Here is a 27,110-nt window from a genome sequence, read left to right as displayed (position 1 = left end):
TCTAATACCATCTCTTATGGTTGGATAGTCTTTACAACTCTGAGTCAAGCAACCTTACACTTTCCTTGATAGTCCACCTCAAAACTGTTCCTTTCATCACTCTCCTTCAATCCACATTTATATATTTAACAAAATAAACATACAAAAGAGGAACCAGCTATGTACGTAACATGCATGCGTTCCTAGTGATCTTGTGGTATTGCAAGCCTCATTCTCCCACATTCACTTTCCCTCCTTCCTCAACCCCTGCTGTGTTAGGACCTTTAAAGAGAAGTTCCTTGAGGGCAGGAATTTGGCAGTTTTATTTGGCTGCATAATTCCAAATCCCCTACTGGTGTTATCCAAATAATGGTGGTCACTTTTCAGACAATTTAATCTAGATCTGTCCCCCATCCACTGTATCATCCCAGTCTTCAGAAAACAGCTCACCTCGACCTCTAGAGGAACTTCGACCTCGAGGAGCCCCTACCACCGTTCCTCCTCCTCCTCCTCGTCCCGTCAACCGCAGGACAGCAGCACTGTTTACAGACATGGAGAAATTTCTCTGCCAAGAAGAGGAGACAGCCAAGGTGAGATAAACAAGCAAACGTACCTTTCCCTATGCTTTTTAGCATAAAAATGATACCTACCCTGACTCTCTTCTGTATATACTTTCTGCAATTGAAAATGCTCACGAACCACAAAACAAATCAAAAGATATGGAAAAAATTGCTTAGATACATGGGGAAGTTACTAAGTGATCCCATTTAAAGCACCATTTTTTCGACATCCTTTTCTTCTATTCTTAGTGTTTCCTTTCCTTTCAACCTCTAAACTAACAAAAGCAAACGTTTGCCTTTATCTTTCCACTGCCTTTCTAGAAGATACAAGAATGCAACACAGTCAGCTCCCTGAACAGCAAGGATAGTGGTATCAGCTAAGATACTATGGTGACAGAGAACCAGAGAAACAGGTAGAGAGGCTGAGGACAAGTCCATGCCAGTAAAGGACACATTACAATGAGCTGTGTGACAAAGTTATACTCCAGACCAAAAAAGAGTAACTTACCTGCAATTCTTATTTTCAAAAAGATATTAAAAATGTACTGCAAGTACTGTCTCCCATGCTCCCTGCATATGACTGACTGGAACGTCAAATAACTTAAAATCCATAGTCAGATAGCCACCTTAAAAGTGAGTAATATGTGCCTACTCACTGATGGAGATGGTATTGGTGCGCGACAATCAGTTCATTTTTAAAGCAAGACAGTAACATACAATCTCCTCCTTCTTCAGGAATGTGGGGTGGTTGAGAGGGAATCTACTACAACTACTATCCTTCTGAATAATTATGAAGTATAATCTTTCTCCAAAAGTATAGTAACAGCAATAGACCACTTCTGAAGACTTAATATTTTTATGAACTCACTAAAATTTTAAACAAAAAAAGCTCATTTTAGTAACAAAAAACAGTAACAAAAATCCTATGCAACAGAAACAAGAAAAAAAGATTTACTAAAAGGGAAAAAAAAGATTTCGACATAGAACAACTAGCTATACAGAAACACTCAAAATGTTCTGAACATAGACAGTTGGAAGTTTGGGCACTTCTGCCCAGAAACCAATTCTGTACGACTATCATAGCAAACTTGGACTCATGTTGTACTTTCAAGTCTAAGCTTTAAATTAAAAAAATGCATAGAACTCCGTGTAGCTGTTCTGTAAGTCTTCTAGAAACGAATCTACTGGGGGTAGACTAGCATTGCTTACATGCCTCTGGACACATCTAACTTAATATGGCCTTGAAGAGTCCTAAAGGAGTAACAATGAGACAAGCGATTAGATTGTCATTTAGTCTTTATATACTGGTGTCCAAAGAAACAGGAAGCTGCATGCCTTTAGTCTATTTCAAATAAATCCAAACAAATATTTGACATCTATCTGGAAAGGAATAACCTCTCCAAGGGGAGACTGGTAACTATGAGCATAGCTTGAAAAAAATCCTATCACCCATCGCAGGTACAAAGCTTTCTTTGGTGAGTGTTGTCAACCTCTAGAAAATCTGAGTATTCATTTAACATTTTTTTCCTAGCTCTTATAACTGCTAAGAAAACCTTCTAAAAATTAACTGAACGTGCACAGCTGTGGTAATATCTTCCTCAGTCTGCAGACAGAATACTTGAGTATCTTTGCTGCTGCTCAGATTTTTGCTAAGTGAAAACTGGCAGAATGCAAATTAATCATATTCATAACCCTAGTCAATTTCACTCTGCTACTACTTAGGAAAGTTAAAAGCAGCAACATACGCAAGCTGTGGAATATTTCCCAAAAACAGAGGAATGGAGCAGGTATGGTAGTGGTAACATTTCGGATGCTGAGACAACAGTGATGGGAAATTTTAGAAAGGGCTACTGTAGAAATGTCCACGGAAAAAAGGTAAACTGAACATATGCAATGGTTAGACAGCATACATACAGAAAACAGGAAATCATGTAGTCACACTTAATATATCACCAAAAAATTGTAATCACGAAGGACTGTCATATTAGGAAACTGATCAAACTTCAATGTGTTAACCAGGAAGGTGGTTAAGTAGCACAAATGGTCAGAGCAATCTGTTCTTCCTTTGGATTTTCTCAGAGCAATTGCAAGAGGTGAGTTTTACTTTAACTTATAACCTTTCTTAAATAATCTCCTTAGAGTCAGTGTTCTAATTCAATAATAAATGTACTTGAAACAATTAATTAAATCTTTCTTTTACACTTTATGAACAACAGATAGCATGTTTATCTAAAACGTGATAGACCCAGGCCAGTTAGGTACAGCAGAGTAGTCCTGTTGGTATCCAGGAAAGTGGGCAGGCACTGCTAAAGGACCTCCCCCCAGCCTAAGGGGAGGATCCACAGGTCTGAGATACCAAATAATTGGGGGGACAACTAATGAGTTAACAGGAACGGGAGTGAGGTCATAGGGCTAAACGAAGGGAACCTGATAGGGACACTGAGCAGAGGACCCCAGATAGCACCCACTGCTCCTCGAAGGTGTCAAGGGAGCCAGCGGACGCATCCCAGAGGAACTTTGCCCGGATGCATGAACGGACGGAGGAGTGGAAATAGGCCCCCATAGTCGCAGAAAACCCTATCAGCCAACTTCCTCTCTCTGGTTTTGTAGATGGCCATTTTGGCCAGGCCTAGGAGGAGGTTGACAAGGAGGTCCCACAACTTTGTAGGGCCATGGATGGGGAGTGCGTAGATGAACAGGTGAGAGGAAAAGTGCAACCAAAACCGTAATAATATATCCAAGAGGAGTGGGAATAGGGGCTGCAACCTAGCACATTCCAGATATCTGCGCGCCAGTGTCTCCCTCACACCACAAAAGGGGCAGGTGTCTGGGAGGGGAGTGAACCACGCCAAGTACACACCCGTGCTCATAGCTCCATGAAGGATCCACCAGTTGACGTCCCCAGTGGAATATAGGCTGGCCCACCGGGGCTCCTCACCCTCTAGAGATGCCAGAAGGTCCTGCCACTTCATGTTGGGGCAGGACACGAGGGTGAGGACATGAAGGGTGTGGAGCACGAGCATGTACAAATGTTTTCATGGCACGGTCTGGAACCGGACCGGCTGCAACTCGTGCAGCCGGCTCATGGTAAAGGGGTGAGGTAGCCTGGTAGCTCCACGGGCCCGATGAAAAGGTCAGGAGGGCCTGGGGTGGAGCGTGGGCGGGGCATGCCCTCTCACAGGACCCGGTCAAGAAAGACCCGAGCAGTGGGCGGTAAAGTGGCCCTCACCTCCCAAAGTACGCGCCAGAGAGTACAAGGTCTGGAGAGCCCCATGCGCCGAGTGAGCATCAGGGGATCCAACCAGTCTCCCCGGTCATAGTCCAGACGGTCTCTGACTCTGGCGACTTCTGCCAGGACCAACCTCTAGCACACTGAGGGGGACTCCACCAACTTCTGGAGGTTGGCCAGGAAATCTGGGGCCGGGACCAGGGTGTTGAGCTGGTGCCTGAGCATGGACAGGACTAGCTGATTGAGCACCAGTGCCCTCCCTCGGAAGGAGACACACAAGAGTAGTCCTGTCCATCTCCGGAGCCGCTCTATCACCCTGTCTTCTAAACCTCGCCAGTTCTCCGGTGGAGACGGATGCATAGCAGAAAGGTAAACGTCAAGATACAGCAGTGGACCCGCGCTCCACCGGATGGCCTGAAGCGTGAGTGGGAGGGAGCTCGCCTACCACCTGTCCCTGACCACCAGGCCAGAGCTCTTGACCCAGCTGACCCAGGCAGTGGAGGCCACCGAGTAGACAGCCTGGCAAGCCTCCACCCGCACCAACTCGCCCAGGTCCTGGATCAGGAGGAGCACGTCGTCGGCGTATGCCAACAGGACCAGCCACAGCTCCTGCTTCCACAGCACCAACCCCGTCAGCCTCTGGTGGAGGAGACCAAGGAAGGGCTCGATCACCAGAGCGTACAGCTGGCCTGAGAGGGCGCACCCCTGCCATACTCCCCGCCCGAAGCTGATCGGCTCGGTCAGGGTCCAGTTGAGCCTGACCACACACTCCACGGAGGCATACAGCACCTGGAGAAAACCCACAAACTGAGGTCCAAAGCCGAATGCTCACAGAATGCCCAGGAGATAACCAGGCCCCACCCTGTCGAACGCCCTCTCCTGATCCAAGGACAGAAGGGTGAAAGACAGACCATCCCCACACCCGAGCTCCAAGAGATCCCAGACGAACTAGAGATTATCAAAAATGGTACAGCCTGAGACAGTGTAGGTCTGGTCTGGATGGACGACATCCGCCAGCATGGACCCCAGCTGCACGAGATGGCCTTCGCTATGACTTTATAGTCTGTGCTGAGAAGCGAGATAGGATGCAAATTCCGAAGGTCGCAGGGGTCCCCCTTCTTTGGGAGCAAGGCGAGCACGGCTTGCCTGCACGACAGGGGGAGGACCCTGCTCTCCAAGGACTCGGCCCAGACAGTGCGAAAGTCCGGGCCGAGGACGTCCCAGAACACACAGTATAACTCCATGGTCAGCCCGTCCATGCCCGGAGATTTATCTGTGGGCATGCAGCGGAGGGCTCCCAAGAACTCGGCCAGAGTGGGAGGCAGCTCTAGCCGGTCTCGGTCACCCACGCGGACCGTCGGGAGTCCGTCCCAGAGCACTTTGAAAGCATCAGGATCGGTCAGATTACGGGAAAAAAGGCCTGCATAGAAGACCCTGGCCCTCCCGCACATCTCTGCCGGATCCATGAGGGGGGTGCCATCCTCTGCCAGGAGGCAAGTGATGTGCTTCTTCGACCTCCTCTTTTTCTCCAGAGCGTAGAAGAAGCAGGAGCTGAGATCCTTCTCCCGAAGGAAGAGGATGCCGGATCAAACAAAGGCACCCTGAGCCTGATGGTCCTTGAGGGCCAGAGCTCCTCCCGCTACTCCTGGCAAGCTCCGCAGAGGGATAGATCCTCGGGGCTGGCGGCCAGACACCTCTCCAGCTCTAAGACCTCCCATTCCAACTGCTCTATCATCGCATCTCTCTGCTGGCTGGTGCTCAAGGTGTAGTCGCGGCAGAACAGCCGGGCGTGCACCTTCCCCACCTCCCGCCGCACCAAGGGAAAGGTGTGCCTCTGCCCTCGCCAGTCAAGCCAGAACTCCCGGAAGGACGCCATGAAGCCCACATCCTCAAACAGGTTGTTATTAAAGTGCCAAGAGGCCGGCCCTGGCCTCTCTGCACAGAGAGAGGCTGTCACACTTGCTAGGTGGTGGTCTGAGAATGGGGCCGGCCGGATTCTGGAGGAGTGGGCCTGTGAAAGGTGACAGCATGAAAAATAAATGTGGTCCAACCGGGAGTGGTGCGACCAACGGGCCTCCACCCGGACCAAGGTAAACGTTGAGATGTCATCCAGGTGGTGGTCGCTCCAGATGTCCACCAGGGAGTGATGGTTGACCATCTCTCAGAGGACGCCTGCAGCAGCCGGGCACTGCTCGGTCTCTGAGCGGTCCCGCTCCTCGAGAGCGGTGTTAAAATCCCCGCCCAGGACCAGACACTCGCGAGACTCCAAGTAGCCGAGGAAGGCGAACGCTTGCTGATAAAAATGCAACCGCTCCGGGCCCGATGTTGGGGCATAAATGTTGACGAGATTGACCACTAGCCTCTCCATGCGGATCCGGAGGTGCAGCAGGCAGCCCGGCACAGCCTTGGCAATCCCCAGCACCTCGGGCCGTAGGTCAGGGAAGAACAGGGTAGCCACCCCAACCGAAGTGGTGTTGAGGTGGCTAAAATAGACCCTGTCCCCTCACTCCAGCCACCAACTTGCTTCGGCAGCTGGAACCGTACGGGTCTCCTGCAGGAAAACCACAGAGTACCCCCGCTCCCAAAGGAAACAGAGCACCTGGCACCTGCGGAGACCCACCCTTCAGCCCAGGGTGTTTAATGTTGCGAAGATGGTAGATGCCATGGAGGTGGGGGGAGAGATCCTCGCTGGCAGGAGCACTTACGGCCCCCGTTGTGCCGTGCAGCAAACCATGACCTACCCCGTAGGTGAGCGAGGAGTTACAGAATTTGTGGGCCCGCTGGTAGGTCAAAGCAGCCTGCCTCCCGGTCCCTTTGCCCTCCCCCAGAATGGCCCTTACAGCCTGGAGAATTTGATAAAAGTCCCCCCAGAGCTGGAGAGCGAGCTGCACCTTGTTCCGGTACCCACAGGCATCCTGGAGAAACTCTCGCAGCCTATCGGGGGCGAGGTTACAGGCCCCTGGCCATCCTTTAGTGGGGCCCCTATCAAAGCCCCGTGGCCTGAGACGGGCAGACAGGGGGCGGACCCCCGGCGTAGCACCTGACGTGCCGGCGCCATGCAGCCCACCTCAGACTCCGGCTCCGTAGCGGGCGGCAGAAGGAAAATAGCAGCCCCTAGGGGGTCAGGACAGCGGAACATGAAGGCCTCTCCCTGGGGGTCATCGTGCGGGATGGGGAAGGAGACAGCCCCAGGAGCGTCAACAGCAGCATGGGAAGTGGGGAGGGGGTCGGCATCAGGGGCAGGGCAGGGGTCAGAAGCAGGGTTGGGGAGATGGGCAGAGTTGGGACCGGGGGCCCGGCAGCCGAGCTACCAGGGGATGGCACCTCTTAGTCAGGCTCAGGGGTCCGTAGAGTGGAAAGGGGGCCCTTGATGATACCGGGCTCGCGCTCCAAGGCAAGTGTTGCGGCCACGGCATCAATAGGGCAGTAGGGCCCCCACCCGGGAAGGAGGTCGGCTGCCCTGCATCAACGAGGGATGCCCCTGATGACTCAGGTCCCGGCCGCGTGGCACTGGCCATTGCCTCAATAGTTTCGGCGGCCATTAGTGGGGGGGGCCATCCGTGGCCGGGCTGGTAGAAAAGTCCAAGGGTTCCTCAGAGGCGGGAGCAGAAGCAGCGGTTAGAGGGAGAGAGCAGAGGGTTGTCCTCTCCTTGGGTGACTGGGGTCAGACCCAGGGCCTCGATCTCCTCAAAGATGGAGGGAAAATCACTACCCACCACACCGGGAACCTTCTCACCGGCGCCCAAAGCAACTCTCACCTCGGATCATGTAGGGAGGTCAGGTGGCAAGGGGGCAGGAGGGGTTCCATTGGGGGGTCCCCCAGGGAGGGACTGCAGAGGAGGGGCAGTGCTACCCTCCATTGCTGCCACGTCATCCCCAGCTGGCTCTAGCAGATGGGATACAGCCGGGGTCAAGGCAGAAAGCTCGGTGTCAGTGGCCCCCTTCCTGGTCTTTCGGGGGGCCTCCGCATCAGATGGAAGGAGCAGTGCTCGAGCCTTCTGCTTGCCCCGCTTCCCCTGTACTTGGACCCACCCCTCCATGGCATCATCTGTGGGCTGGTGGACAGGGGTCGGGCCTGGGGGGCAGGGGCAGTAGCACTGGAGCTCAGGGAGCTAGTGGTGGGGCTGCATGGGGGAGGGAAGATTCGCCCTCTCCCATGCCCGGCAGTAAATCCGCTGCACCCTCCTCCATAGGCCCAGCCAGACTATATGCAGTGGAGGCGGGGCTCTCCCGGTCGTCTGGGCATGCTGGGGGAGGTGCCCCCAGCACCTGAGTGGGAGCAGTGGTGGACTAGGGAGGAGATAGGGCGGCTCTGGGCACCAGGCAGCCAGGGGTGCCAGCCCCTCGCTGGGGCTTGGGGGTGCCAGATGCTCCTCCGTGCCAGACCAAGGGTCAGTCCCTCCAGATGTGCCCCATTGCCCGGCAGAGGTAGCATTGGGCTTCCCCCATAGAGTAATGCATGCGGTAACGGGCCCCTTGGTAGGGGACTAGAAAGGACCCCTCAAGCGTCTCTCCGTCACATACCACCAGCGGCAGTTGAAGCTGCACCTGCCGGCGGAACAAGAGGACGTGACAGAGGGCGGGGTCACTGCAGCCCAATGGGAGAGGGCTGACAACAGAGATTGGTTTCCCAGGGCAGAGAGGGTGGGTAGCAGGGCAGCATTAGGGAGGAGCGGAGGTCAGGACCAACCGGGTGCCCAGGTCCTCCAGAGGGATGAACACACTCCCCCACCGCCAGGCCCTTCTCCACTGCCTCTTGGGCGGCAGCCTCCGATGCCAGGAAGAAGACTATGTTCCGGTACATTTTGGAGGCCGCCACGATGGCCATGGGCCCCACCACCCTCATCAATGCCCGCACATAGGTCTCCACATGGGGCAAGGCGGGCACCAGAAGGCAATGGCCGCCGTGCTTCCTGGTCAAGGTAGGGAAGGAGACCCGGCGACTACAGATGATAGCAGAGGCGGTGGCTGAGAGAGATGACATAGCGGCAGGCAGGGGAGCTGCCGCCACCTGGGCGTATGCCCTGGGGGCCGAGAGAGAGGCACCCGCAGAGTTGGTGGAGGGAGCAACAGGGAGGAACGGCGCGGTAGAGGGAGCAGTCCCTGCCCTGGAGACCTAGCCTTTTTGGCGGGGCCCTTACCCTTCCTTTTGCCCTGGCCTTTCCCACCGGCTGGCGGGGGTCCCCCAGAATCGGAGGGGTCAAGGGACATGGCAGCAGTGGAGTTCACCCTGTTGTCCACTGCTGCCAGTGCCCCAGCAAGGACAGTAGCAGGGGGTTTGGCAGTGGTCATCAAGGTGGAAGCCACACGGGATGACCGGGGGGGGGGGGGAAGTGGAGGAAGGGCAGTGGGGGCTGCCCAAGGGGTCGCACCTGCATTGTCCCCCCGCCATAATGAGGAAATAGGGAGGAGAGAGACAGAGGGGGGAGGAAATGAGGAACAGGCCGACCACTCCTCCCTGCTAGGCTGCAGGCAGGGGAGGAGAGCACCGGCAGGGGAGAGCTATCAAGACCTTGGGGGGGGGGGTTCAGTCACCGACACAGGATGGGATTCCAGCTCCTCTAGCTGCACTAGGGGAGGAGGGTTATAACAACATTGGGGGGAGTGCAGTGAGACAGGGGTCAAATTGAAACAGGGGAGGGGTACAAGCGCATGGGGCAAGGGGCTAGTCGGAGCAGGGGGACCGTGGTGGGAGGGAACCACCAGGTTGGAGGTGAGACAGGAAAACCAAGGGGCTAGCTTCAGAGGCTGGGGCAAACAAAACTACAGTGGGGAAAGGGCGGGGCAGGAAAACAAACTGAAGCTGCTGAGGGACTGTGGCAAAGTCAGGGGGAGAAGCAAAGGACTGCAAGGGGAAAGGGGGAGACTGCTGCAGGGAAGGGGGGGTGTCAGTCCAAGGGGGATGGACATGCACCCACGTGCACCTGCAAAAAGTCAATGTTTGCTAGCTGCTGCTTCAGGCCCAAATGGTGGAAACATGGCATGGTGAACCAAGCAAGCAGTTGAGCCCTTGAGGCAGGAGATGAGGCAGATGGTAAGTGTCCACTGGGGGTGGTGTAGGAGGCGGCAACGGTGGAGGGGGGAATGGGGGGGGACAACAGATGGACTGGGGGCAGGCTCCATGCCACATCCCCCATGTCCCCACAAACACAGTCAAGATCCCCACCACAAGAGCACAGTTCCAAAGTTACTCCAAGTTCTTCCAATGATTAATTACTTTCACTGTGAAAAATCTGTATCGTAGTTTTAATTTGAATTTACCTAGCTTCAACTTCCAGCCAATAGATCTTGTTATACTTCTGTCTGCTAGATTACAGATCTTATAATTATTTTGTTCCCCATTTAGGTACTTATATACTAATCAAGTCACCCTTAACTTTTTATTTAAACTGAATAGATTAGGCTCCTTGAGTCTATCATTAATAAGGCCGGTTTTCCAATCCTTTAATCATTCTCATGGCTCTTCTCAGAACACACTCCAATTTACCAACATCCTTCTTGAAATGTGGAAAACAAAACTGTACACAGTCCCAACAGCAGTTGCACCAGTGCCAAATACAGGTAAAGTACTTCCCTACTTCTACTCAAGATTCCCATTTATATATCCAAGGATCATATTTATCCTTTTGGCCACAGCATGGCACTTCGAATTCATGTTCAGTTGACTATCCACTATTTATTGGAGAGAGAGCACCATATTGGTGCCTAGATGTATTTTAAACATTTGAAGAAGTAAATAAGTAGGTTTAGAGACCTCACTTTGATCAACCGCATGTGGAGATCTAGAGCATACATGTTGACCTATCAACATTGTGGATCCAAGAAAGGCTCAATGGTAATTTGTGCATCTGTTGGGCTATCAGGTCTCAAGACTCTTAACGTCCCCAGCACATACACTGGTAAGTATGTAGGCTTTAAAACTCAGGAAGGAGCTCTGCAGTAGCGAGAGCACTCCTCAAATTGCTCAGGTTGATTATGGGGGAGGAGGTCACCCAACCTGAATCCCACTGCAACCTCATGACCACCTCAACAAGTGTTTCTTGAGGTGGAGAGCTTGGCCTTCCCAGGTACAAGCCAGGAATGAGAGGCACATACTGCACCTGGACATGATGTGGGCTTCCCCCAAGCAGTACAAATAGTGTTGATGCTTGTTGCTGAGTGAAAATGAGCAAAGGCAGGAAGCACAAACCTTGAACTCCAAAATCTTTGGCACAATCCAGTGCCCAGACATTGGCGCTGGGAGAACAGTTTAGTGGGAAGCCACCAGGGCAGTGTCCCAAAATCTTTAATCCTATAAAAATTACTACAAAAATCAGTAAAATCCGAACTACATACAAGAATAAAAACAGTTTTTCTGGAAAGCAGGTCACCAAGGACAAGAGAAAACCAGAAGCTCTGACTCGGACCATGTGGCAGTGAGATGGAACTGAAAACACAGTTGGTCCACTCTGCCCTTTATAGCCTCCGGCAAAACCACAAGGCGATGCAAGGGCGCATGCACAGACCAACAGACACTACTATGTTGAAAAGCTCTGGCTCCAGCTGCATGACACATGTATGTTATCCTCACTGGAATACAATAAGGACCATCACTCAAAGAAGAATTAAGGTTGCACAGGCAACCTTAATTCGACTGCTTGGCTTTGCCACTTTAATGTAGGAGGACTTACTTAATTCAGTTTCCCAATGATTTAAAAAAGCCAATTTAAAAGCAGAAATTCCATCATGTGGAAGCATACTGACCTCCATGTGGGGCGCCAGCACAGTTAGAATATTTAGATCCATTGCATGGACCACTACTATTAGAGATAACGGAGTAACTGGTAGCAACAGCAGACATCCTTTAGGTAAACCAAACACTAGATGAGAGAAAGACACTAGATGTATGTTTACACTGCATTGTAAACCTGCACCTGTGGTATGTGGGCTTGTGGACTCAGTATTTTCAAGACCACACTTGAGCATCCACACTGCATTGTAAACTTGGGGATCTAATTGCTGGACCCGGGGTCTCAGAGCCATGCAAACTGTCTATACTGCACTACACAGACCTTCTGTTTCGGATCTGTGGCTTGAGCTGCGTCCATACTGCAAAATGACATGAGTCACAGTGGGACTCAGGCTCTGAACAACTCCTAGCAGGGGACTTGGAGCAGCTCCTTAAGTGTTTGCTGACCCGATTCAGACTGGTGTGTGTGTGTGGGGGGGGGGGGGGGGGGGGGGGGGGGGGGTGTTAGGCTCAATCCTGAGCTTAGTGTGCAATGCAGACATATCCTAAGTGGGTTTCACACCTAGGCAGCAAAGGCATGTTTCAACTCAGGAATCCTGAATTCTATTCCTGGTTCTGGAAGAGATTAAGGTCTAATGGTTACAGACCATTCTATCTTCTCACTCATAGCATGTCCGTTAGTGTTGCCCCCGGCCCACCCCCTTCTGCTCCTGCACCCCAATCAACTATTCCTATCCCTATACCACCCGGCTCCTTTTCCTACCAAAGAGTACACTCCATCCCATCTCCTCACCCTTCTGACTCAGGCTGCTGCTTCCTCCTTGTCCATATTGCCCAAGAGCCAGCAAGAGGAGCACTGAGAGAACAGGAGAAAGTTGTTTTCAGTTTTGCTTCCTGGCACCCACATGGCCACCCTTCCTCAACCCCCACCAGCAGAAGGAGCAGTTTCAGGAAAGTCCTGCTCCGTGAAAGGGCTGCCAAACAAGCTGCTACCAAGCATGTGCTAAGAACAATTTTCAGAGGTTTGTAAATCAGCCAAATTGTGTGTATTTTCCTGGGGACAGCAAAAGAAACCTCTCTGACCCCCCAAGACACTCCCCCTGCCAGATTCTGAAATCTTGCTCTAAAGCATGGACGTCTATGCTTCTCTACAAAACTACTATACAAATTTAACACTGGGAAAATGTATGTTTTCCTTCAGCCTTTTCTGAGAATGAGGTTAATTGTTTTTGCTGAAAATTTTCCAAAAAATAAATTTACCCTAAGACAAACAACTGGCATGGAAAATTTCAGCCTGAACAGTTTTAAAGTTTGGAAATTAAAAGCAACTGAAAAGCAGGGTCTTATAATGGAAAATGTTAGGCAACCTTATTATAAACACAGCAATTGTAGGCTGCCAGCTTTGCCTAAAATAGTGACTAACAATAAATCATTAGATCAGACATATGCCAAACCAACTCAGGTGCTTTGTTTCCTTTGAGAACTTCTTCCCAGGCTTTTCACACTGACAGAGGCTATGGCTACACTTGCACTTCAAAGCGCTGCTTTGAAGCGCTAAGTGTAGTCAAAGCGCCAGCGCTGGGAGAGAGCTCTCCCAGCGCTGTCCCTACTCCACCTCCCTGTGGAGAATAACGTACAGTGCTGGGAGCCGTGCTCCCAGCGCTGGGGCTTTGACCACACTGGCGCTTTGCAGCGCCGCAATTTTCAGCGCTGGAGAGGGTGTGTTTTCACACCCTGCTGCAGCGCTGCAAATTTGCAAGTGTAGCCATGGCCAGAGTGACTTAGATTAGAAAGGTCCTCCAGAGGCTAACATGCTCTTTCTGGGACCTCAAAACTTAAAGGAAACATCTTTGAGCAGAGCTTGCAGTAGATGTTTTATGGTCTAACTCCCCCCAAGCTCTATGTACCCTTAACACACAAGCACTTACAGTCTCTACCAACAGACATTTTGTGATTGAATTTTGGCCAATTCTTGAAGCAATCTTCAACACCAAAAAAAAATAAGAGGACCAACACACACAAAGTAGTAAGAAGCTTGATTTAAAAAAAAAGTAATCTAAGAAAAATGAGAGCTTTGGAAGAAAAACTTTTACAAGAAAATTTCAATATTGACAGTGGTTTGATGCTTTAAAAACTTGTTTTATTTGTTAGAGAAACTAAATGGCTACACTAAACATCTGAAAACTAAAACTGTCTAGGAAGAAAGGAAAAAAATAAGCAGAAAAGGGACAAATTAAGTTTCTCGACCACCTGCAGATAAAGAGAACTGATGACTATAGGCAGTTCAGACTTAGAAGTCCATCATGACACAGTGTAAGAGTTTGGAATTTTAGATGAAAGAATTTCAGTAATACACTATGCACTAGGTTGGAGCACAAGATTCAGGAGCTGCATCTATACTACTGTTTACCGTTGTAGAAAAATCTCTTAGCTGCAAAAGCACTGTGTAAGTAGCCCAAAATCAGCCAGTAATGTAGCAAAAAGTCAGTGAGTGACAAGAAGAAAATAAGAGAATAGTCTTGTGCAATTAATGACCTGTTCATTGGTACCAACTATACACACTGTTTTTCAAAGCATTCATTACATGTGCAAAAGGCTTCAATGAAAATATCAGATTTTCTGTTAACTTGGGGGCCCATCCATTTGACAGAAATACTGAACTCAGTTCAAGTGGATGAACTGAAGTTGTGAAGTTCTAAGTGCCTGTCCTTTGTTTGACTGCGTTGCTAATCTGGACTTTCTTATATGAAGTTTAACTGGAGAAAGTTTCATCCATTCTACACTTGTAAGGATAGGGATATTACCTGTAGTTCTACCTCTCTGAAGAGACATTGCATCTCTTTCAAAACTCTGTGCCTTATAGCTCCACAGGTAAAATGGTGCTAATGCTTCATTTCTTCCAGCCTTTGTCTTGTCTATTTAATTTGGAAACCCTTTGGAGCACAAACTGGTCTCCTCTACATTTGTGGATGGTCTACCACAATGGAGCCACAATCTTTGTTTGTGTCTCTCAGTGCTAACGTAATACAAAATAATGAAATAATATTACTACAACAGGCAGAAAAAAAGGCCAATGCAAAAATAATTTTTATTTCTTCTCACTCCCCAAAGATTCCTCGCAAACACATCAGACTTTACTCTCAATAGCCAATAGGATGGAGCAAGAGACTTTGAACTCCCTCATTCTACAAGCCAGTTTTGCAGGGTTGAGAGAAAGCAGGACTTCTTCCTAGAGACCTAATCCGAACAAGAATGCTCTCTAAGTACAAGGAGTGAGACCCATATGGCTGTTATACATTGTCTGTGGTGGAAACCATCCTCTCTCAAAACACATGATATTCCTTGAAGAGGAATCTCGGAAAAGTTCATAACACCACCTAGTAATATGCAACGTAAGGTGAATGACTTCAGCCTGAAGCTAGCTCACTATAAGCTAAAGCCACTGTCACCAAGAAAATTAATTTCCATGTAAAACATTAGCTCACAAGTTGGGCAAATAGTTTGAGGGGGGAGAAGAGGGAAGGCGGTGTGCACACCCCTTTATAATCTTTACCAGTGGTCAGAGCACCTGCCTGGAATGCAGGAAACGCAGGTTTCAATCCCCATTCTGGAGCAGGGACTTGAATTCAGGTCTCCCTTCTGCCAGGTGACTGCCCTAAATCACTTGGCTATAGGCTATTCATGTCTCAATCTTTCCTGTTGAAGATGTTTGATTTTGTATAAGTACTTAAATATTCATTGGGCCAAAAAAAGAGCGAGACTGATTCAGAAGAGGGATTTGAATTCATAACTGTTAGCTCTAATGAACCATGACAGATCCACTTACTCAAGGAAAAAAGGGGTCCTGGGGTAAAGAGCTCAGTCTGCTTCTGACAGGGCGGTCCTGCCAAACTACAGAACATGATTGGGCTGGCTATCCACTCTGGAATCTTTAAAAAAAAAAAAATCTTCAATTTTGATCCTTTATGAGACAGAGCTTAGGACCCACTCCTGCTGCTGCTTTTGTCAGGGCAGATGTCTATCAGGTTCCGTTGAAGCCAGCTACTGCGATGAAAACTGACTCTCTCGTAGAAGGGAGCAAAGGAACAGAACAGACTCAAGAGAACATGTTGGCCTTCAACTAGAAGTGGTCCACATATTCCTCAGATCCTCATTTTTCCAGATCTCTTGGTAAGATCTTGCAGCAAAGTAGACCTACTGACATCCACCCCAAAGCATCCACTCCAGATATCACATAAACCACACCAAAAAGCCACCCCAGAGCTGATGTTAGAATAGGTTCGTGCTTTAAACTCAGTGTCTGAGAAGGAACCTTACCTGGACCTTTTACCAGAGCTCAATCTGCCCTTTGCTCATGAAAAGCTCGCAGCCCTACTTGAAGGATTGCAATTATGGGCTAGTAAAACCCTTTGTCCAAAGGAATCCCAGCACTAAAGCTCAGGATCTTGGGAAACAATAACGTGTTTGTGGTAGTGCTAACCCTCAAGACCTCATGTGAGGATTGAGAAACAAGTCCACATTCTCTAGAAATAAATGTTTGTTTCTCAATTGTCTTTTGAGACTTGGGCTTCGCTGTGAAGTGTCTGCCACAACTTCAACTGGTCAAATATATGGTGCAAGAACATGGCAATTCTACTGGATGAGGTAACTCATCTGTACATTCCTCCTGAGCATTCTTCCTTCCTAGAGGTCAAGGCAGTGGACAAAATCCTGAAAAGGTAAAGACACACAAAGCAAGTGTGTCTGCATGCAAATTAATTCCAAAGTACAAAACAAAGATGAAGAGGCAATGAAATGAGTCAGGACACTAAGCCACAAAAAACAGTGTCCAATAGAATGATCTCAGGTAAGGAACCAAAGTTTCTTTGAAATCTCTGGGAACAAACTTTACCAGCGCTCCTGCACCAGAAGCCAAAATTGCTGTGGTGTCCACAAATAAGACTATAAAGACTGAGTCTGGCTAGAAGGTAGGGAAGAACACAACAACAACAACAAAGACAGACAGATGAGAGGACTGAAAAGCCAGAGGGCAAACAGAGAGCCAGAGGTCTTGCAGAGAGCTCCACTGCTGACTACCATCAAGACGGAACTGATTGTAAGGTTCAAAAGATGGCAGGCATGTACATGGAGAGCTGGCACAAAATCAAGCTTGCTACAACTACCCTTAAGAACCAACAACTTTAGAACAGGGGTTCTCAATTTTTTTCCACAGTTTGGGCCACATCCTAATAGAGATTATCCTGTGGACCCCTGGCTCTGTCATTCATGGTTGTGCAGCCCACCTCACCGCGCCACTGTTCACATGTATATCTACAGGAACTACAGTAGTAAGCAAGCAATTAAGCAACTTCCTAACATTTTGCATGTAAGCAAGTACACTTTCATCTTTCAATCAAGTTAATAGCTAGAGACAGGAGGACAGTCAGCACCACATGACCAGCCAACTCTTCATAGGCCACAGATTGGGAACCTCCACCTTACAGCTTGGGGAATGCCACTTGTCTCACAGGAAGGAGTCCAGAACCAAAAAAAAAGAGTGAAAAATCATAAAAGACTGTTTGGTTTTTAGAGAAAGATTGCCACTGAATCCTTGGGGGATTACTCATGATCATCTCCTTTGCAGATCGGATCAAAAACTAGGTACTCTTCTTCCCTGTGAGATGTAAAGCCAAGGGCTATGCATTGTTACAAATACACCATTCTCACAGGCAAACAGCTTCCTACTATAAGAGGGAGACCAAGAGCCTTCTTGACAGTTTAAGTAATACATTCCCACCGTGAGATCTGAGAATTTGTATTATCTGGATGGAGATGAAGGATGAATACCTTGAGAGCCAAACTTTCGAAACCTGAGTGCCAAGAGATTTATTTGCGAAGTCAATCTTCTTTGGCTTCCAAGGACATGAACACAAGGACCACTTTTACCCCCAGAGAGGGAAATTGAGGTAATAATGGCATCCCTTTGAAACTCTACCACCACTCAATAGTGAGTACTTGGGGAAGTAGTAAAACCACCAAGACCCAGGCAGCAGGTCTGTATTACAATTGACTCCATTTAGCAGAGGATCTGCAGGGCTCTGACACCAATTGTCTAGACATCTCTAACATGATAGTTGACCTCACCGTATAAGACCCACTCAGGAGAAGGATAATTGAAAAAGAATGATTTTGCCTGACTTTGACGAGTATCCTCTCCAAGGCCCCATTCAACAACCTCTAAGATTGAGTGTCATATCTAGAAAAGTTGGAAGAAAACGTCCTCAAAATGTAAAAAGTGGGACAACAATTGTTGTTTTAGCAGGCACAGAAACTAAGGCAGAGGTACTCTTAAGGAGAGCAGTGAGCACAGTGCCTTCAAGATGACACAGAACTAGATATGGAGGTCACTCACCTGTAACCAGAGTTCTTCAAGATGGACTCTGCATAGTCACACTTACAGGATGTGCCTCAGGTCCAGCTTTGACTGTGGAACTTTTTGATAGCAGTGCTCGTTGGAGCGTTTTCATGCCCCCTCCTGCCCCTCCCCTCACTGTTCCTGAATGTTCTGAGGGCGAGGCTATAAAAGGGGATGTGGCACTCTGGCCGCCTCAGATCCTTCAAGTGCCTCCTCCAAGTCCCACTTTGGTTGTAATTAGGACTCTGAGGAAGAGAGAAAGGTGGGCAGGATGCGTGAATATCTCTCAAAGACCTCTGGCAAAGGTGAGTAACCTCCATTTCTTCTTTGAGTGTCCTCTGCATATTCCCACTCATAAGGGTAGTTTGACAAGCAATACTGCCCTTTGAGGAAGGTGGGACATGGAATCCTAATTAAATAGGGTACCGCCCTGCCAAACTGTGCAACAGCTCTGGATGCTAAGTCTAAAGACTAGTGTTTTGTAAACATATGCAGGGAGCTCCACATTGTAGCCCTACAGACCTCTGTAAAAGTAACATGTCTAAAGCATGGCATTGAAGCTGCCTCGGCGCTCACAAACTGTGACCCAATTTCCTTAGGAACAAGGACTGACACTAAAGCGTAGGCCTCATGAAAGCAGAGCCTAACCTATTTTGATAGTGTCTAAGATGTGACTGCTTTGAATTTTTTGCTGTCAGCATAGGAAACCAATAGATATGGTGATTTCCTGAATTGAGTCCTATTTAAAATAGATACAAAAAGGGCTTTAGTTTAACACATGAAACATTTTCTCCTGCACGAGAGAGAGATCTTGGAAAGAACACTGCCAGGTTAACTGATTAACATGACATTAGGTCACCACTTTGGGGAGGAACTTGGGATGGGGATGTAGCACAACTTTGTCCTTATGTAAAACAGTAAATAGTGGGTCTGTAGTTCACTCACTCTTCTAGCAAATGTTTAACTGAAAGGTGAAATAAAGGGCATTCTGCCATTGGCCCAAATGGAGGCTTCATTACCTGTGTGAGGAATTTGTTGAGGTCTCCACACGCAACAGAAGACTAACTCCTGGGGAATGTTAATCCTTTCATAAATCTCAACTCACGTGTGTGTGAATACTGAATGGTTACTGGCATAACCTCTCACTTATAAATATGGCTACTAGATTAACCTTCATTGACGGGCAAGAACCCTGAAAGTTTCGTCTGTGGCAGATATTCTAATATATGCTGAACTGGAGCCATGGTTAGGGTTACGTTATTACTGTTTGCCCAAACAAATCTCTTCCATTTGAGGTTAACGACACTTACAAGTTGATTCTTTCCTACAGTTAAGTAGGACATGTATATCTAGAGAGCAAGACTGCTCCAACTCTATCAAAGCCCTACAGCCCTAGTCTTCAGACATTTTGTTTTGTCAATTCAACAGATCTGGAGTAAGAGGGAGAGACTGGTAAACTCCTTTTGATAGCCAAAGGTGGTCTGGGAACCACTGTTACCTCAGCCATGCCAGAATCACCAAATTTACTTTAGTTCTGTACTGTTGTGTGTTTGTTTTTTGCCTTTTTTATTTTATTTTATTTTTTAAACCACCATCACCACACCACTCCTCCGTGGATTAGGAAAAGTGAGAGGAAGGCAGGTTTTCCTGTATGCCTTCATCTTATGAGGAATGCATCCAAAAGGATTGGTTGTCACTTCCTGGCTCATTTTGCATTCTGCCTAACTGGAAAGAGATCTATATCGTGACACCCCATGAGTTGAAGATCATGCGTATCGTCATCTCTAACAACCACTCATGGAGTTCTGTTGTGTCTGCTCAGCTGATTCACAAGACATGTCGTTCTCTGCTCGATGTAGTAATACAGGGTACATCTTGTACTGTATGCTTCATTGCCACAGACCTACTGCTTCTCTTCATAGTTGCGCTGAGTGAGCTCCTTCCTGCTTGTTTATATAGTACATTGCCACTGGTCTGTCCATGTCAACATGCTCTATCTTCTGACATGAGGAAGAAGAGCTCAGAGCCCAACACAGTGCTCTGATTTTTAGCACAATGATGTGCATTTCCTTTTCATAGGCATTCCCGTGGTGGCGCACAGCCTGTTGAAGTGAGCTCCTCAGCCCACGTTGAATGTGACAGGTTATTGTTGCTGATGGTGCTGGAGGGCTGAAAGCCACTCCTTTCATAACACTGAGACTCTGAGTCCACTATGACAGAGACTGGAACACATTCTTTGTCAGCTAGTACCAGAGAGACTCTTTTTAAGCTTGATGTGAAGTGTAAGACATAGCTGAGTCTATGAAGTCAATTAGTCTGAGAAAGAGGAGGACTTTTGGCATGGAAGTTGGTGTAGCAATGGCATAGCTCATTTAATCTTTTCAAACATTTCTTCGGGCAAAGCAGCACTGCAGAATGAGTCCAATATCACTCCTATGAAGGTAATCCTATGTGAGTCTCAATAATGATTTCTCCCAGTTTATCCTTAGGCATAACTTCTTGAACAGGGAGCATATTTAAGATATAGGTCTGGATGCATTTTCTTCTGATAATGCTTTGATTAGCCAAATCATGTATAGATATAAAACCCTGGGTGCAGCAGAAAGGCCAAAGGGAAGAAGTCTTAACTGGAAGTCATCCCCTCCTACTAGGAAACCAAGATACATGAGTGTGCCGGTCTGACTGAGATATGCAAATGTGTACCCTTTAGGTTAAGAGCTACAAACTAGTCTTGTGTTGAAAGGGAAGGTATTATGCGTGCCATGGTCAACATAATGGGGGAGGGAGGGAGGAGCAGCAGCTGTCTGCTCAGAGGCCTTTCCCATCTCTGCTTTCTAATTTTGGATTCAAGTTTTGTCTCTCTTCTTGAGTCTTGCAGATTTCCTGAAGCTTTAAACCAAAGACAGTACCTTTTGCAGAGATTTTTGCTGTTTCTCACCAGAAGCATTGTGGGGCAGATGCTGGTCTGTGCTCCCAAGGATTTGAGAGATGTGCCGGATCTGAAAAACTTGGCTGTCAAACCTCCTGCAGAAGCAGAGCTTGTGGTCTATTCTGATTTTTGTCCAAGCCTTCAGGGGCAAAGAACTGCAGATAGAGCACCTTCTTGAGTGAGTGTGTCCTTCCTGGAGGCAAGCTAAGCATCTTGTATTAGGTTCAAATGCCAGAAAAAACAGTGGGACAAGAGGCCTCTTGATCTTTGGATCCACCACTGGATCCTAATCCCTGAACCAACACTCTAAACTACTAGTTAGAAAAAAAATTAAGAAATAAAACCTATCACTAAAATGTTAAAATTTAACTATTTACACTAAGATCTAATCTATTATAAATGCTAAAAGTGTGTAGAAGGCATTGGTGTAAGCCAAGGATCCAGGCCAAAGGCCCAGAGCAGTTACTCATTTGTGAGCATGGCAGCTGGAAGAGAAACTGCCAGAGCAACATGCCCTTTTTTACAGTGTTACCCTCAGAACATTCAGGATCAGTAAAGGGAGGGCCAGGAGGAAGAGCAGATGTGTTTCCATAGGCACTGCTATTGAAAAATTCCACCATCAGAACTGCATCTCATGAGCACGAATAGGCAGAGGACACTTGAAGAATCAGTCATGCAATCACCAAAATGGTAAATTAGCATTAAAATTTTTACATTTTTCTTGTAACTGCTGTCCTACTGATCTGAAAATTCTGTGAACTCAGAGACAGGGTTCTACAAAAAGCTACATAAATCTCACTCATTTCTTGGGAGCTTCTGATAATTTTGGATTACCAGCTCAACTAGGGAATGCCTGCTATTAATATAGCAGAAGCAAAATGGTGAACAAAGGGACTCTGGTTAAACAATATAGGATGCCAACTGGGTTTTGAGGCCAGGAACCTGCACTCTATGGCAACACAGAGCTCTCTTATAGAGCTCTTTGCTCATGTCTCCCAGTCTTAAGCTTATCAGTATGGAAAGGGTTATATTTTCAGATATAATACACTCTATTTGTCATCTGCCATTAGTCTAGTCCCAGTCCACAGAACATTCTTAGTTATTCAGATTCATTTTTCACAAAGTCATCTCTTAAACATCTGCAGATACCAACCTGTTCTTCTTCTGTAAAAGGCACAAGTGCCAGTGGTGGCAGGGGCTCCTCCTGTAAAATAGGCTGAAACTCCTTATCCAGGAGGTCTGAAGGTATCTGCAGGGAAGGAAGATGGCATGTTAAGAGCTACACTACAGATCAAGCATTACACCCCAGTACACAAATTCCAGAGATGGCACTATGCACCTTCTAATCGCCACCAGCAAATCTCCTCTCTCTGTTCAATACCTACTTGTCTTTCTCCAGGGTTCTGGAAGCCGACATCCAGGAACACAGCCAGCCAAGAGAACAGGTATTTACTATAAAGTGTGATTGTTAGAACTATTTTGTCTGTGTGGATGCTACTCTAGGTGTACATGAACCCCATGCACACGCAAACGGATTCTTTTCGCCAGCAGGGTCCACTGGAGCGATACCTATGCCCTGCATATCCTCATACCCCTCACCCAAGGACATCAAAGGTGAAGCAAGCCCAACTGCCCCTCAGGTCCTTTGTCAATACAGAATCATAGTATGAAGCACTCCATTTTAGCAGGGAAGGAGGACAGGTCGTGGGATCCAAATGGACAAAAACAGCTCGAAGAACCACAGTTACTGTTACTGTTGAGAAAGCAATTATTCATTCTTCAAGTATATGGCCACGTGGATCCCACTTATATAGCAGTTCTCTCTAAGGAAGTAGATGCTAGGAGTCCTGTTTGAACAGAGAGACTGCAGGCCCTACCAACTTGGACATCTAATCTGGCAACTAGGTGCATTGGTGCCAGAAGTTTTTCCCCTAGCAGTACCCGTAAGGGAGCGCCCCTAGCGACCCTTGGAGTGGTGCCTCTATGACGCGGTATAAGGAGCATTGCACGCTCCCCCAACTCTCAGTTCCTTCTTGCCAGACAACTCCGACAGAGGGGAAGGAGGGCGGAGTGTGGAATAGACAGGAGCAACACATCTCGAAGAACAACAGTTATGGAAAAGGTAACTATCTTTTCTTCTTCGACTGATTGCTCATGTGCATTCCACAATAGGTGATTCCAAGCAATATCTGTTGGAGGTGGGTAGGAGTTCACAGACTCTCAGGACGGAGTACAGCCCTGCCGAACCCGGCGTCCTCCCTAGTTTGGGAGACGATCACATAATGCGAGGTAAACGGAAGACCATGTGGCAGCTCTGCAAATGTCCGGAATGGAGACATGGGCTAAAAAGACAGCCGACAAGACTTGTGCCCTAGTTAAGTGTGCCCTCACAATCGACGGCAGAGGGATTCCTGCCAGGTCGTACCAGGTACAGATACACGAGGCGATCTGGTTGGAGAGCCGCTGAGTGGAGATCGGCCACTCTCATGTGTTCAGCCAAGGCGATGAACAGCTGCAAAGACTTCCTAAACGGCTTAGTCCACTCCAGGTAAAAGGCCAGAGCCAGTCTCACATCCAGCGTATGGAGGCGGCGCTCCTCGCTGGACGCATAGGGCTTGGGACAGAGGACCGGCAGGAAGATGTCCTGACCCATGTGGTAGGCGGAGACCACCTTAGGGAAGAACGAAGGATGTGGTCGGAGCCAGATCTTATCCTTATGCAACACCATGTACGGGGGCTCAGAGGTCAGGGCCCTGAGCTCCAAGACCCATCTAGCTGACATGATCGCCACCAGGAAGGCTACCTTCCACGAGAGGTGCGACCAGGAGCATGTAGCTAGCAGCTCAGAGGGGGACCCATCAACTGGGCCAGCACCAAGTTCAGGTCCCATTGCGGGAAGTGGGGGGACCTAATGTACGGGAAGAGATAATCCAAACCCTTAAGGAATCGGCTAGTCATAGCATAGGAGAATACCGTGTGCCCCTGCACTGGGGGGTGGAAGGCCGATATGGCCACCAAGTGCACCTTGATGGACAAGGGCACTAGACCTTGGGCTCCAAGGTGAAGGAGGTAGTCTAAAATGAGTTGGATCGGAGCAGCTACGGGCGAAACACCCAGCTCAGCTGCCCACCAGGAAAACCAAGACCACTTTGCCAAGTAGGCCAAACGCGTGGAGGGCCGCCTGCTTTCAAGAGGATGCGCTGAACCTTTTCCGAGCACGTCCTTTCCTCCCAGCCTAACCATTGAGCAGACACGCCGTGAGGTGGAGTGCCGCTAGGTTGGGGTGGAGGAGGCGGCCCTGGTCCTGGGAGAGCAGGTCCGAGCAGGACGGCAACAGCCACAGCGGGGCGACTGCCAGACCCATGAAAGTCCAGTACCAATGTTGATTGCCCCGGTGTGGCCCAGTCAGGAGGACCCAGGCCCTGTCCGTTTTTATCTTCTCCAAGACCTTGCCGATCAGTGGGATCGGGGAAAGGCATAGAGAAGCTGGCCCAACCAGGATAGGAGGAAGGCTTCAGAAATGGCACCCACCCCCAACCTCCTCTCCCTCCTGGAGCAGAAACGGGGACACCGGCGGTTCTGCCAAGTCACGAAAAGGTCCACCTAGGGAGTTCCCAACTCTTGGAAAATCCTGTGCACCACCTTTGGGTGTAGTGACCACTCGTGCTGAGAGAAATCTTGGCTCAGGCAATCCACCCACAAGTTCCAGGTGCCCGGTAAGTGGTGGGCCTGTAGGCAAATATCATGGGCTATACAGAAGTCCCACAGCCTGAGGGCTTCCTGACAAGCAGGCCCCGCCTTGCCTGCTGATGTAAAACATCGAGGCCGTGTTATCCGTGAGAACCCTGACCACTCTGCTCTCCAGGTGAGAGCGGAAGGCCATGCATGCCAGCCAGACCGCCCTGAGCTCCTTGACATTTATATGCAGGGCAAGGTCCTGCATGGACCACAGATCTTAGGTCTGAACGTTTGCCACATGGGCTCCCCACCCCAGGTCCGACGTGTCGGACACCCGCTCCACCGATGGGGGTCTGCCCCTGAACAGGACCCCATGGAGCATGTTCCCCTAGAGAGGGCCACCATTGTAGGGAGGCGATCACCGGCTCGGGCACAGTGAGGACTTTGTCCATCCTGTCTCTGGACTGGGAGAACACCAAGGCCAACCAGAGTTGGAGGGGCCTCATCCTGAGTCTGGCATGGCAAACCACATATGTGCATGCCGACATGTAACCCAGGAGCTGGAGGCACGCTCTGGATGTGGTCACGAGAAACTGTGTGACTGTGTCAATGAGCCCTTTTTCAAGGTCTCGAATCTGTCTGGTGGGAGGGAGGTCCTGGCCAATGTAGTGTCCAGGACTGCCCCGATGAACTCTGCACTGGGACTAACGTGGACTTGGTGTCGTTTACTAACAGGCCCAGGGTGGCGCATGTGGACAGGAGTGCCGCCACATGATCCCGCACCTGCGATCTGGAGCTGCCCTTGACCTGTCAGTCATCCAGATAGGGGAAGATCTGAACCCCATGACATCTGAGGTAGGCCGCCACCACAGACATGCACTTCGTGAATACCCTGGGAGCAGTGCACAGTCCAAACAGGAGGACCATAAATTGGTAGTGCTCCTGCCCAACAATGAAATGGAGGAAACGCCTGTGTCCCTCGAAAATATGCATGTGGAAGTACATGTCCTGCAGATCGAGAGCGGCGTACCAGTCCCTGGGATCCAGGGAGGGGATGAGGAAGCCAGAGAGACCATGCGAAACTTGAGCTTTACCATGTACTGGTTCAGGTCTTACAGGTCCAGGATAGGCGTGAGTCCCCCTTTGGCCTTTGGGATAAGGAAACAGCGGGAATAGTGCACCTTGCATTTGAACTCCACTGGCACCACTTCCACCACTCCTAAACCAAGGAGCCACCCCACCTCCTGCTCAAGCAGGGCCTTGTGAAAGGGGTCCCCTAGTAGGGATGGGGACGGAGGGTAGTTGGGCAGGGTAGAGGTAAACTGGAGAGCGTAGCCCTGGGAGACTGTGTTGAGAACCCAACGGTCCTAAGTCAGCTGCGACCACTCAGGGAGAAAAAGCACACAAGCGGTTGGAGAAGGGAAGCTTTATTGCGGGTGGATCCCTGGTATGAACTGGTAAGTCACCCCCAGGGGTCCCATCAAAACTTAGATTTCCCCACCTGTTTACCCTTGAAGGGCACAGGCTGGGGGGGGGGGCAGACCAGGACTGCCTCTGCAGGCGTTTCTTATAGTCCCGTGACTTTTTATAAGGGGGCTCATATTTAGAGTGGGTGGCCTGGCTGGGAGCCTGCTGAGGCTTAAACTTGGTCCTGGCCGGGGCTAGGACGTAGAGGCCAAATGTCTTGAGTGTTGTGCGGGAATCTTTCAGCCTGTGCAATTTTACATCCGTCTGTTCCACAAACAGGGCCTTGTCATCGAACGAAAGGTCCTGCAAGGAGTTCTGCGCCCCACTGGACAGCCCAGACAGCAGGAGCCACAACACCCTCCTCATGGACACCGCGAAGGCCACAGATCTTGCATTCGTATCTGCAGCATTGGACACTGCCTGCAGGGTTGCCCTGGCAGCCGCTGTATCCTCCTCCACCAGAGCTTTAAACTCCTTCCTGTTGCGCTCCTGGAGGGAGTCCTCGAACTTGGGTAGAGAGCCCCACAAACTGAACTCATACCGACCCAGGAGGGCCTGATGGTTCGCCATCCTTAACTGGAAACTCGAGGACGAATAAACCTGTCTCCCAAATAAGTCCAGCCTCCTTGAGTCTTTATTTTTTTGGAGTAGGGGCTGGTTGGCCCTGCCTCTCCCTATGACTGACCGACTTGACCACCAGGGAATTGGGGGCAGGGTGGATGTACAGGTATTCATGCCCCTTGGTGGGCACAAAGTACTTCCGTTCTGCCCTCAGAGATGGGAGGCAAGGAAGCCTGAGTTTGCCATAAAGCATTTGAAGGACATTGAAGAGGGAGTCTGAGGGTTCCTCCACCTCCTCGGTCTGAAGGTTGAGGCTCAATGCCACCCTTTTCAATAGTTCCTGGTGGGCCTTAAGAGTCCTCCTTCAGAACAGTGGGAGGAGGGGCCACAATTGCCTCATCAGGGGAGGATAAGGATTGGGGTGCAGTATTCTGCATACCCACTGGTACTGGAGGTCCCACCACTTGGTCACCCTCTGGGTGCAGAACCGAAGATGCATGCCCCACTGACTCCTTTCTGGGAGGCTGGGATAGGGAGGCCGGGATAGGGAGGCCAACGGTCTCTCCAAGGCTCCAGCCACCGAG

General features: G+C 49.3%; 1 protein-coding gene across 3 annotated transcripts in view; it reads right to left on the bottom strand.

The window, feature by feature from the left end:
* The window catches only part of GIGYF2 (GRB10 interacting GYF protein 2), a 165,959-nt gene that overhangs the window by 111,586 nt on the left and 27,263 nt on the right, over nt 1-27,110 (bottom strand). For all 3 annotated transcript variants that reach the window (XM_045030279.1, XM_045030280.1, XM_045030281.1), the window contains exons 4-5: nt 21,974-22,069; nt 430-544 (exon numbers count right to left, since the gene is read on the bottom strand). In XM_045030279.1, the coding sequence (XP_044886214.1) occupies nt 430-544; nt 21,974-22,069 (211 nt within the window). The remainder of the gene's footprint in view (nt 1-429; nt 545-21,973; nt 22,070-27,110) is intronic.

The sequence above is a fragment of the Mauremys mutica genome, chromosome 9 (genome assembly GCF_020497125.1).
Source record: "Mauremys mutica isolate MM-2020 ecotype Southern chromosome 9, ASM2049712v1, whole genome shotgun sequence".
NCBI lineage: Eukaryota > Metazoa > Chordata > Testudines > Geoemydidae > Mauremys > Mauremys mutica.
This window is presented reverse-complemented; position numbering and strand designations above follow the sequence as displayed.